Here is a 13,613-nt window from a genome sequence, read left to right on the forward strand (position 1 = left end):
TTCTTCATAGAATTGGAAAAAACTACTTTAAAGTTCATATGGAACCAAAAAAGAGCCCGCATCGCCAAATCAATCCTAAGCCAAAAGAACAAAGCTGGAGGCATCACGCTACCTGACTTCAGACTATACTACAAGGCTACAGTAACCAAAACAGCATGGTACTGGTACCAAAACAGAGATATAGACCAATGGAACAGAACAGAGCCCTCAGAAATAACGCCGCATATCTACAACCATCTGATCTTTGACAAACCTGACAAAAACAAGAAATGGGGAAAGGATTCCCTATTTAATAAATGGTGCTGGGAAAACTGGCTAGCCATATGTAGAAAGTTGAAACTGAATCCATTCCTTACACCTTATACAAAAATTAATTCAAGATGGATTAAAGACTTAAATGTTAGAACTAAAACCATAAAAGCCCTAGAAGAAAACCTAGGCAATACTATTCAGGACATAGGCATGGGCAAGGACTTCATGTCTAAAACACCAAAAGCAATGGCAACAAAAGCCAAAATTGACAAATGAGATCTAATTAAACTAAAGAGCTTCTGCACAGCAAAAGAAACTCCCATCAGAGTGAACAGGCAACCTACAGAATGGGAGAAAATTTTTACAATCTACTCATCTGACAAAGGGCTAATATCCAGAATCTACAAAGAACTCAAACAAATTTACAAGAAAAAAACAACCCCATCAACAAGTGGGCGAAGGATATGAACAGACACTTCTCAAAAGAAGACATTTATGCAGCCAAAAGGCACATGAAAAAATGCTCATCATCACTGGCCATCAGAGAAATGCAAATCAAAACCACAATGAGATACCATCTCACACCAGTTAGAATGGCGATCATTAAAAAGTCAGGAAACAACAGGTGCTGGAGAGGATGTGGAAAGATAGGAACACTTTTACACTATTGGTGGGACTGTAAACTAGTTCAACCATTGTGGAAGTCAGTGTGGTGATTCCTCAGGGATCTAGAACTAGAAATAGCATTTGACCCAGCCATCCCATTACTGGGTATATACGCAAAGGATTGTAAATCATACTGCTATAAAGACACATGCACACGTATGTTTATTGCGGCAGTATTCACAATAGCAAAGACTTGGAACCAACCCAGATGTCCAACAATGATAGACTGGATAAGAAAATGTGGCACATATACACCATGGAATACTATGCAGCCATAAAAAATGATGAGTTAATGTCCTTTTTAGGGACATAGATGAGACTGGAAACCATCATTCTCAGCAAACTATCGCAAGGACGAAAAACCAAACACCGCATGTTCTCACTCATAGGTGGGAATTGAACAGTGAGATCACATGGACACAGGAAGGGGAGCATCACACACTGGGGCCTGTTGTGGGGTGGGGGGAGGGGGGAGGGATAGCATTAGGAGATGTACCTAATGTTAAATGACGAGTTAATGGGTGCATCACACCAGCGTGGCACATGTATACATATGTAACTAACCTGCACATTGTGCACATGTGCCCTAAAACTTAAAGTATAAAACAAAAACAGGCGTGGGGGTGGGGTGTGGACCTGTGGTCTCAGCTACTTGTGAGGCTCGGGATCACTTCAGCTTTGGAGGTCAAGGCTGCATTACGCCATGATCGTGCCACTGTGTTTAAAAAAAATAAAAATAGAAACGGCTGAGAGGTACTTTTTTGGTGGTAAAATATACATAACATAATTCTTACCATTTGAATCATTTTAAGTGTACAGTTCAGTAATATTAAGTTCATTCACATTCTTGTGCAGTTATCACTACCATCCATCTCGAGAACGTTTTCATCTTCCCACACTTAAATTCTTCACTCATTAAACAATAAGTACCTATATTCCCTTCCCTTAACCCTTACCAAGCATCATTCTACTCTTTGTCTTTAAGAATTTTAGTACTTCTAAGTGGAATCATACAATATTTGTCCTTCTGTGACTGGCTTATGTGTCAGAGTTTCCCTCTTTTTTTGTTTTTGTTTGGTTTCTTTTTTGGAGATGGAGTCTCGCTCTGTCACCCAGGCTGGAGTGCAGTGGCGTGATCTCAGCTCACTGCAAGCTCCGCCTTCTGGGTTCACGCCATTCTCCTGCATCAGCCTCCCCAGTAGCTGGGACTACAGGCACCTGCCACCATGCCCGGCTAATTTTTTGTATTTTTTTTTTTTTAAAGTAGAAACAGGGTTGCACTGTGTTAGCCAGGATGGTCTGGATCTCCTGACCTTTTGTGATCTGCGTGCCTTGGCCTCCCAAAGTGTTGGGATTGCAGGCATGAGCCACCATGCCCCGCCAGAATCTCTCTCCTTTTTAAGGCTGAATAATACTCCATTGTATGTGTGTGGCCTATTTGTTTATCCATTTATCCTTCAATGGACACTTGGTCTGCTTTACCTTTTGGCTGTTGTGAGTAATATAACTGTGAACATGGGTGTTAAAATACTTGAGTTCCTGCTTTTGTATCTTTTGGATATATATCCAAAAGTGGAATTGCTGGATGATTTGGTAATTCCGTTTAATTTTTTTAGGAATTGCCATATTTTCTACAGTGTTTACACTGTTAACACATTACTATAAGCAGTGCATAAGAGTTTCAGTTTCTCTACGTGCTTGCCAATACAGGTTGAGCATCCTTAATCTGAAAATTTGAAATACAAATGCTATAAAATCCAAAACTTGTTGAGCACCAACATGATGCCACTAGTGGAAAATTCCATGCCTGACCTCATATGATGGATTACAGTCAACATTTTGTTTTCATGCACAAAATTATTAAAATTATTACAAAAAATTACCTTCAAACTATGTATATAAACATTTATATGAAACATAAATCAATTTTGAGCTTTAGACTTGGGTCCCATCCCCAAGATATCTCATTAGGTATATGCAGGTATTCCAAAATCTGAAAAAATCTGAAATCCAAAAGACTTCTGATTTCAAGCATTTTGGATAAGGGATACTTGGCCTGTACTTGCTATTTTCTGTTTTTTTGATCATAGACATGCTAGTGGGTATAAAGTGTTATCTTACTATGGTTTTGATATGTGAAGAGGAATTTTAAGGTCTCTTTATTCAAACCTGTGATTTCAGAGATCAAACTCAAATACTGTGTTAGCCTGAACTATTTGGTGGAAGATTTCACAATTACTTTTGTGAATCTTTTTAATTATTAGAATTTGCATTTAGGCGTTCAGGATTTTATGAATACCTAGTGGATAGGTAGGCTATGGGGAAATTTTTTCCCTTTTGTTGATTTATTTGTGACAAGCCACAACCATTCGTATTTTGTGTGGAAGAAGAGATATCTATTTGTTTTTGTAATTTTATGGAAATGTTTACTAACAAATCAGGGTCAAGTTTGGACATTGAGTGGTTTCCCCAGATTAATACACATATACACACCCATCCAAAACAAAACTAAACGCTGGAATTTATCATTTCTATGAAAAGTGGTTTTTAAACTATTGTCCAATGAGTTTTGGTATTTTCTCTCCTACTTTATTTTTAATTTTTATAGGAACTCAGTATAAAATTTTTCCCCCTTGCGTTTATTCTGAAACTTGCTAGCCAAACCTATTCCCAAAATCATTGTTTTCCTATTTTTAGTGCTTTTTGTAGCATCTACATTTTATAGGGTTCTTGGCAAGTTCGTAGGTCCTACCTAGCAGATTCTTACCACATCTGGTAGACTCCTTAGCTGAAATGTAGTGACTGTTTTGAAAAGATGACATAGAAATACCCCAGCAGTGGCTGGGTGATGAAATGAGCATTAAGCTCAGGTACCTGCATAGGCCAGGATCTGAGACGTACATACCTACCTTGTACCCCAACAGTGTACACTGACATGTACATAGTAATACCCTGTACACTGATATTCTTGGTGCAGTTGGTTAAACAGCTTTTTTTCCCTTCTCATTTCAACAGATGTTAATTGAGTACTTGCTTTGTGTCTGACATTGTGCCTGGCACTGTGGATATAGAAACGAGTAAAATAGTCCCTACCCATAAGGAATTTATAGCCTAGAAGGTGATACAGACCTGTAAACAGAATTGAATGTTAATTTGCAAACAGTGGTCTAAATGTGTAAAAAGTATAGAGATCTTGCAGAGGGAGAGAGTGATGAATTCTTGGGTATGGCAGGACGGTCAGAAAAGGATTCCTTTGGATAATCTGAGGTAAAATTTGAAGGTGGAATATGAGTTTGTCATTGGTATGGTGGGTATTACAAGTAGTGAGGTCAGCGTGTAGGACAGGAACAGATAAACAACATGGTATGTTCAAGAAAGTATAAGGAGATGATTCGTGTTGGGCATAAAGTGTGAGGATTGATAGGTGAGGGTTGTATTTCCCCTCATTGTCAAATGTTGCCTTAGAAAACAGCCTAGGAAGATTAATGAGATAGTAGAGGTGAAGACTAAATTTGGATGTGATCACTGGGATTAATTGTAAAACTAGGATATACATTGTGTTTCTGTTTCTGAAATGCATATCTTCCTCCCTTCCCTCTTTCCCTTTCTTGAACTCCCCTCTTTCATGCTTTCCTCCTCCGTGTGTGTGTATAGAGGCAGGATAATTGAGGGAAAAAGAGCTAAAAATCCAGACTTTGTTTCTGTTTGTCGTTGTTCCTGGTTCTCACAACTTTGAATGGGAAAGCCACTTTATCTTTCTGTGTTTTGCTCTTCTTGTTTGTATAATATTTGCAAAGTTATATTATCTATGGATCTATGCTTTTCCAAAGTTTTTTTTTTTTTTTTTTTTTTTTTTTTTTTTTTTGGAGAGTCACAGTTTCTGAGTGCCTGGAACACAGTAGGTGCTCCATACATATTTCAAATGAATGCTGTGATAACTTGTATCAAAAAGTAAGAGAGAATAGTTAAGTCACGACAGAGTAAGCAGTAAAAAATTTATGTACATATCATTGCTTCTCAGGAACACTTACTATATAGAATGTGTTCAAGCAGTTTGTCTTTAAAAATGTTTCACTAACCATGTAGATTTGTGAGGTCCTGGGATATAGAAGCTACAGTATCTTTATACATTAAATTCTTTTAATGTCATATAATTAACATCTGTTCAATTGAGAATTACTATAAAAAATGTGTTTTGTTGATCATTTTCTTTCTAAATTTTGGTGTGGCAGAAGTTCTTGGATTTGGATTCTTCAGTTTATGAAAGTTTTCTTTTAATAATGTAATTATAAGTGGATATATTTTCTTATATAATCTTTTTCTCAGTTCAAAACAAGTGTTTCTTATGCTATTTTTCCATTGTATTTGCAGAATTGTTTGCTTTTGTTGCAAAGGATTATAAAAATCCATTTTAATATCATAGGGTTGCTGTAATATACTATTAATATAATTTCTTTACCTCTAGGGGTCCTACTGGGCAATAGACACCAATCCGAAGGAAGATGCGCTGCCTACTCGGCCAAAGAAGAGAGCACGATCTGTAGAACGGGTAAAGGCTCTTTGTCATAAATTTAGTATAATGCATTGAATATGTCTGAAATACAGATTTTGAAAGTTCTTTTCCAGTCTAGCACATGTAACTATAATGACGGTAAGATTTTATTTGTGTAGCATTTTACATTTTTCAGAACACTTTTCAGACTCATTTTATTTGATCTTAACTCTGAGGGACAGTTTAGGAATTAAGTAAAAGGTTTTGTCATAGTTAGGGCGCAGGTGTTGTTTGAGACTTGAATCCAGCTCTCTTGAGTTTTAATTTGGTATTCTTTTCTCTACATCTACAACATTTAGGAATAGTTTTATGTAACACAACTATTCCCTTCTATTATAGAGGATCAGTTTGGTTGCATTGAATTTTCCCCATTGTCCTCAAAATACCTTTTCCTGGTTCTGTCCATTTAATAGTCACTTTGTACACACATTTCTAAGTTGTGTGTGTGTGTGTATTGCTTGTAAGATAATTCTTACTTGTGAATTAATGGTTAAAATTAATTTGCAAGAGTGAAAGTAAAAAGGAACTGTAGTTAATGTCCTAAGTTGTCTATTTTAACATATTTTTAGTCAGCACTTTGACTGCCGTCAGCTTTCCTTATCCTTTCTACATTTCCAGCATCTCAACTAAAACATACAAACACATATCCATCCTACCTTACTGTTCTTCAAGACCCATTTCAAATGTTAACTGCTTTGTGAAGCTTCCCTTACTCTCTTCCATTTGTGTTCTTGTAGAATTTTTATAAAACTCTTTTATGGAATTTCTCACACTTTGTAGAAATTATTTGTTTTTATATTTATCTCCTCTACTGGAATATGTGCCCCTTAAGGGCAGAGAAAATACCTTACATTTGTATCTCCAGTGTTACTGTTTTTCACAGCTTATAATAGATACTAGTAAATGTTTGCAGCATGAATCAGGGCAAAGAGAATAGGATAAGATGGAAGAAACAAAGTAAATGCTTGGTCAAATAAATTTGTTCTATGCCCATTCCTGGTAAAGGGTTAAAACTTTTGAGCCTCAAAGATAAAGATCTCAAACTGGGATTAGGTTGGGATCACATGAGTTCATGAGGTATAACAGCAATGAGATTTAGTAAGGAAGATTTATTGGATTCAGCAGAGGGAATTCAGTACGCCAGTTATCAAGATATATAAAATGAATTCTTAGGCCAGAACAACTTTTGACTTTACACAAACCAGAGTTTAAAGACACATGAAAAAATGCTCACCATCACTGGCCATCAGAGAAATGCAAATCAAAACCACAATGAGATACCATCTCACACCAGTTAGAATGGCGATCATTAAAAAGTCAGGAAACAACAGGTGCTGGAGAGGATGTGGAGAAATAGGAACACTTTTACACTGTTGGTGGGACTGTAAACTAGTTCAACCCTTGTGGAAGTCAGTGTGGCGATTCCTCAGGGATCTAGAACTAGAAATTCCATTCGACCCAGCCATCCCATTACTGGGTATATACCCAAAGGACTATAAATCATGCTGCTATAAAGACACATGCACACGTATGTTTATTGCCGCATTATTCACAATAGCAAAGACTTGGAACCAACCCAAATGTCCAACAATGATAGACTGGATTAAGAAAATGTGGCACATCTACACCATGGAATACTATGCAGCCATAAGAAATGATGAGTTCATGTCCTTTGTAGGGACATGGATGAAATTGGAAATCATCATTCTCAGTAAACTATCACAAGAACAAAAAACCAAACACCGCATATTCTCACTCATAGGTGGGAATTGAACAATGAGAACACATGGACACAGGAAGGGGAACATCACACTTCAGGGACTGTTGTGGGTTGGGGGGAGGGGGGAGGGATAACATTGGGAGATATACCTAATGCTAGATGACGAGTTGGTGGGTGCAGTGCACCAGCATGGCACATGTATACATATGTAACTTACCTGCACATTGGGCACATGTACCATAAAACCTAAAGTATAATAATAATAATAATAATAATAATTACAATAAAAGAAAAAAGAAAAAAAAAAAAAGTTAAAGTTTAGTATTGGTGACATGGTCTTCTGGTAACAGAGCTAGACAAATTTTTTTTTTTTTTGAGATGGAGTCTTGCTCTGTCAACCAGGCTAGAGTGCAATGGCATGATCTCAGCTCACTGCAACCCCCACCTCCTGTGTTCAAGCCATTCTCCTGACTCAGCCTCCCAAGTAGCTGGGATTACAGGCACCCACTGTGCCCGGCTAATTTTTATATTTTTAGTAGAGACAGGATTTTGCCATGTTGGCCAGGCTGGTTTCGAACTTCTGACCTCAGGTGATCCACCCACCTTGGCCTCTCAAAGTGCTGGTACTACAGGCATGACCCACTGCGCCCGGCCAGAGCTAGACAATTTTATAAGAGATGTTGATAAGCTCAGTATGTTATTATTTGAGAAGGAATGAACATCAGTTTCTGCTCTCCTGCCTTTGCCTTTTTTTTTTTTTTAAGCACTCCTCTCAGCTTATACCTAGCCTTTGCCTTTTAAAGTAGGCTTAATGCATGGACATTATATGAATATGTGGAGTATAAAACATTTAGCATCTGTTGCCAGAATTTGAAGGAAGGGGAGAAAAATCCACATTTTTAAAAACACATAGCATTGTTAAACAATTTGGAAAAGACTGAAGAGCTGAAGAATTGTGTTCTTCTCTGTTTGCTTTTTTCTTTTGAAGTTCATGGAATTTCAGTTATTTTTGGAAGTTGGAATTGGGTTAACAACTGTGTGTGTCTTTTGGATATTAAGCTTGCCTTTTATTCTTGTTACCTTGTTTTATTAAAGCAATCCCTCCCTATTTTTGAGAGTCTTCCTTTTTTTTCTGAGACTGTATTGGCAGTTTTATAGTGGAGGCCTAAAGAAATACAGGATTCAGGTTACAAAAGGCATGTGTTATTGAATGTACATTTTGGACATATATTTTCTGTATTCATTTTCTACTGCTTTTTGATCATCCCTTTAAGTTTAAAATGTAAAATATTCAGAAATTTACTTTTGTGGTATATTTTCACAAAATATTCATAACCATACCAGGGCCTTTCGATTACTAATACTGATATTCATTTTGGCCTAAGCTGGATATTGGTTGCCCCTGTAGGAGCATACAAAGAGATTAGCTATAAGCAAAGGGCATATAATTAGGGGGACAGATATTATTTAACAAATATACTAAAATATAGTGTTCTTATGAAACATAATTTCCTGCTCTGATAAACTGAATTACCTGTATTTTTCCTTTAGAGTTTTTTTTTAGAGTGGGAAATGAGAGGTTATATAATATATAGTATTTTTGTTAGGACAGAGTTTATATTTTAAGTAACCATTGGGTTTTATCTAAGAAAATGCCTAGGGCAAATAGTGATGGTCCTGAACGTGACCTTCAGACATTTAAAGGATAAAAGTTAAATGTAGATGGTAAATAAATTGATACCCCTCTAAGTTCCTTATTAAATTTCTGAAATTTGTGATTCCTTTGTCCATATGTAAACATTGAAATTCTGCGTGAAAAAATAAAAATTATTTCACACATTTTTAATTTTGAAGTGATGAGCTTTTGATGGAACAGAGAAGGCTTTCTTTCCTTTTTTGGGGGGGGCGGGGGAGACTGGATTTCACTCTGTCACCCAGGCTAGAGTGCAGTGGTGCTGCTGGCTCACTGCAGCCTCTACCTCCTGGGCCCAGGTTGATCCTCCTGCCTCAGCCTCCTGAGTAGCTGGGACTACTACCACACCCAGCTAATTTTAAAATTTTTTGTAGAGATGGGGTCTTGCTATATTGCCCAGGCTGGTCTCAAACTCCTGGGCTCAAGTAGTCCACCCACTTCAGCCTCCCAAAGTGCTAGCATTATAGGTGTGAGCCACTGGGCCCAGCTGAAAAAAGACTTTCTAAACTTCTAAAGAGAAGTGATTTTAAAAAATGCAAGCAAGAGCATCTTTATGTCTTAAATGGAAGATAAAGCTTGACAGTTACCTCTATCCTAATATTATTTTTTCTTTCTTGTTTTTATTTATTTATTTTTTCTTTTGAGACAGAGTCTCAAAAGACACCCAGGCTGGAGTGCAGTGGTGCAATCTTGGCTCGCTGCAACCTCTGCCTCCTGGGTTCAAGTGATTCTCCTGCCTCAGCCCCTTCGAGTAGCTGGGATTACGGGAGTTCACCACCACACCCAACTAATTTTTGTATTTTTAGTAGAGATGGGGTTTCACCATGTTGGCCAGGCTGGCTCCATCCTAATATGCTTAACCCAGTTCTCTGGAATACTTACCTGTCCCCTCCATTTTACATGAGCATAAGCCTGTGTGTGCTCTCTGTTCTATTATTATTATATTTCTTCTTTTCTTAATCCATGAGTTAGTTTATAAATCTCCTTTTCCTTTTAAAAATTTATTTCATCTTATCAGTTTTTAATCATATAATGGTCCTGAAGACCTTAAACAGATTGAATAAAATTTCAGTTTATTGAAAAGATACTGAATAAAATGGACAGACTCTAGTAGGAATCTCATGTTTCTTTTCTGCCTTCACAACTGACTAGTTCTTGTGACTTTTGGCAAGTTGTTAAATTTTTTGCACTTCAGTGTTCTCAGCTATAAGTAAGAGGCTAAAACTCAAAACAATAGAAGATTATGCTGAATTTATGTGTCAAATTCTTTTTAAACGATTTTATGTGTATTAACTCATGTAATTTTTAAAATAACTCTGATGAAGCTGATGAACATGGATGTTAAGTGAGTTATCCAAGGTACTAAAAAATACCAAAGCCAGAATTTGAACTCAGATAGTATTGCCTTCACAGTCTGTGCTGTCTACAATTACATTATTCTTCTACTGGTATTTGTTATGCTGAAGACTACAACACTGAATCAAAATTCTTTTTACAGATGCATATTCTGTTGTAAGCTCATCATCCTTGATTTAAAGCAGAATTCCCTACATTAATTCAAACATATATAATTAAGTAACATAAATGTGATTATAAATGACAGAGCAAACATTAAGTAATGAATTTGGGAGACCAACTGAAGTGACTCAAAATACATAATGCTGTCTGGGAAGGCCTCTAAGGAAGAGGAATGAGACTTTGAGACTAATAATTTTGGTGTGAAAGTGGAGCTGTTTTTGCGTAGAAAATGCTAAAGGATGTTCCACTTGGAGACACAGCATGCATGATTGACTAGTAGGTAAGAAGTACAGGTGGGCATAATTGAAGACCCTTTAAATTATTGTGAAGAACTCAGGCTGGAGTGTGGATATTTAGATAAGGAGTAGACAGATTTGGTTAGATAAACTAAAGTTATGAGATCAGGACTTTTACTTTGATTTGATAGCCCATAGGGTTGAGAAGTGAATCAAAACAGTTAAGGTACATACTCTTCACAAAATAACCCATTGCAAGAGGAAGATGCTGAGTAGATACAGATGGTGTTGCAATAGTAATGGCCTGAGCTGGGGATATATACATGAATGAGGTTCTTTGGAAAACTAGCGTGCTTTCTGAATGCTGTATATACCTGTAATTATATGTAGTGTCATTTTATCAGTTTGACAGATCTTTATTCTGTAAATACTGTGTGCCAGGCATTGTACTAGGGTACTGTGGTGCATACCAAGAAGAATAAGACGTAAGACACATAATTTTAGGACAAGGGTAAAGTATAGAAGGTATTTTAAGAAAGATAAACTATTGTGTGCAGAGGAAGGAGAGATTATTTCTTACTAGTACTGTCTGAGAAGGCTGCATAGGTTATGTGGCTTAGCTTTCAGGTGGAGATAAGCAGAGCAAAGTAGAGAGAATACCATTCAGGGTACATCTCTATAAATGAGGGTTAAGTGTCTATCATGAAAAGGTATTGTTCTAGATCCTGAGGAAACAGCAATGAACAAAACACAAAACCTACATCCTGTCCTCATGAAGTTATGTTCTGATTGAGGGGAGGGAATTTAGAGAGAGAAAGGTAGGAGTAAACACAAGATAAGAGGTCTTTTTAAAGGTATTGGGTGGAAAAGTATTAGGATTTGAGTGGGAACACAGTAGTTAATTTTGTCTGGATAAGATTTTCCTTTCTGAAGTTAATTTGCATTATAAAAATTCATGCTTATCAGACCACACCTTTTGTATTCTAAGCACTGAGTTAAGTGTTGAGGGAACAGTTGGTAAACAAGACAGTCATACCCTCTCCTCATGAAGCTCTTACTCAAGCAGGGAAGATAAACTGATAAGGTAGGATGAATGTATATTCCTGGTGTTGCTTATTGTCTCAGCATAACTACTGGTTCCGCATTCATTCTCCAAATAGACTGTGGATGATAAATTATGTGGTCACAGAAAGATAAGGGTTTTTGAGAACTGTGGGGCCATGTAGCAGAGAGGCATAACAATCTAAGAATCAGGGAAGGTTTTCTTAAAGAAGTGATGTTAATTGGAGGCCTGATGGATGAACTGAAATAGGGCAGATAAGTGGGATTTGGAAGGTGAAAAACTGGTCGTAAAAAGGAATGCCCTCAAAGCGCAAGACAGGTCAGTATGGTTGACTGAGCATGGAATCCAAGAAAGACAGTAATTCCTTATTTTTCAACTTATTATATCCTTTTTTTTTTCTTCTTTTTTTTTAAATAGAGACAGGGTCTTGCTACATTTCCCAGGCTGGTCTCAAACTCCTGGGCTCAAGCAGTTCTCCTGCCTTGCCCCCCAGAGTACCGGGATTAAGGTGTGAGTCACCTGTGCTTGGCCAGTTTCCTGACGTTTTTGCATTTTGCTTTTTAATTTGGGCTTGCAAGCAATTAAACTATTCCAAGGAAACTAGTGTCAAGGAGTAGAAGAGGGAACATATATCTTAGGTAGTTTTTTAGCAGTGGATCATGCCTGTAATCGCAGCACTTTGAGAGTCCTGGGCAGCAAGATAAGACCCACCTCTCCATCTCTATCATAAGAAAAAAAAAAAACTTGGTGTGGTGGCACCTGCCTCTAGTCACAGCTACTGGGGAGGCTGAGGCCAGAGGATTGCATGAGCCCAGGAGTTTGAGGTTGCTGTGAGTCATGATTGTGCCACTACACTCCAGCCTGAGCAACAGAGCAAGACCCTTTCTCAAGAAAAGAAAGAAAAGCCTCAAAACAGTGAGTGCTCCAAGTTATTTTTATCATGTTGATAATCAAGAAATCATATTCTTGTCTATTCATTCTTTGATCCCCCAACCCCCTTTTTAACTTAAATCTTTTGTCTTGGCTATTTTCTAATGTTATTCTTTGCTTATAGAAACTTGTGATGCTGTCTCAGTAGTTCTCTGTGTATGAGGCTGTTTCAGGCAGCACATGAGGTCAGAACTATGTTCATAATGAAACTCAGATGTTCTTTGCTTTTTTCATTCATTATCGCTCACAACTTTTCTAGAGACTACATGACATGTGATTTTGCCATAGATTGAATGCTGAGGCAGATGTGTCTTCTATAATGGCAAGCGTTAAAGCAATTAAAAATATGTAAATTAATGCCATTCTTCTAAATATTTTTGTTTTGGAGAATGTTTTATGCAAAATAATATTGTGTTAACATGTATGTTTATTCTTGTTGGTTTTAAATGAATTAATGATTATTGTCCTGAGACTAAAAATTTGAGAACTATTGCATTAAAGGAAGATTTTGTATCTATCCTAGGAGACTTTTCTTTTGAGAAAAAGAAAAGTTGTCTGCCATGGTTTGGGTTTCCTCAGAAGCAGACAAGGAGTTGAGCACAGGTAGTTTGAGGGATGATCCTTGCAAAGTAGGGCAAGGAGATAGGACAGGGAATGAAGCCAATAAGGGTAAATTACCCAGTAAGTTAAAACTGTTAGCACTTAGAGCTCAATCTCACTGGGGACTCCGGGAGGCAGTTTAGAACTGCAGGCGAACGAGTGGGATATTTATCCATCAGTTCTTCCTTCTCATTAATTGAGTGATGCTTCTAGGGACTTTAGCTTTTCAGCACCTTTGGCTTGCCCTGCATGAAGCCAAAGCATGCTTCCCAATCAGAAAAAAAGCCCTCAAGGAGAAAATTGCTGTTATTTGTAGTAAGCAACCTTCAGAGTGTAGGTGGGATTTGGGAGGGTTTGGATGGTTTTTGCTATGTCTTTACTTT

The 13,613-nt window shown here is 37.3% G+C and overlaps 1 protein-coding gene across 7 annotated transcripts in view; it reads left to right on the forward strand.

Annotated features, from left to right (window-relative positions):
* FOXJ3 (forkhead box J3) overlaps positions 1–13,613 on the forward strand; it is a 158,395-nt gene that overhangs the window by 101,313 nt on the left and 43,469 nt on the right. For all 7 annotated transcript variants that reach the window (XM_054492501.2, XM_054492486.2, XM_054492516.2 and 4 more), the window contains one exon: positions 5,384–5,467. In XM_054492501.2, the coding sequence (XP_054348476.1) occupies positions 5,384–5,467 (84 nt within the window). The remainder of the gene's footprint in view (positions 1–5,383; positions 5,468–13,613) is intronic.

The sequence above is a fragment of the Pongo pygmaeus genome, chromosome 1 (assembly GCF_028885625.2).
Source record: "Pongo pygmaeus isolate AG05252 chromosome 1, NHGRI_mPonPyg2-v2.0_pri, whole genome shotgun sequence".
NCBI lineage: Eukaryota > Metazoa > Chordata > Mammalia > Primates > Hominidae > Pongo > Pongo pygmaeus.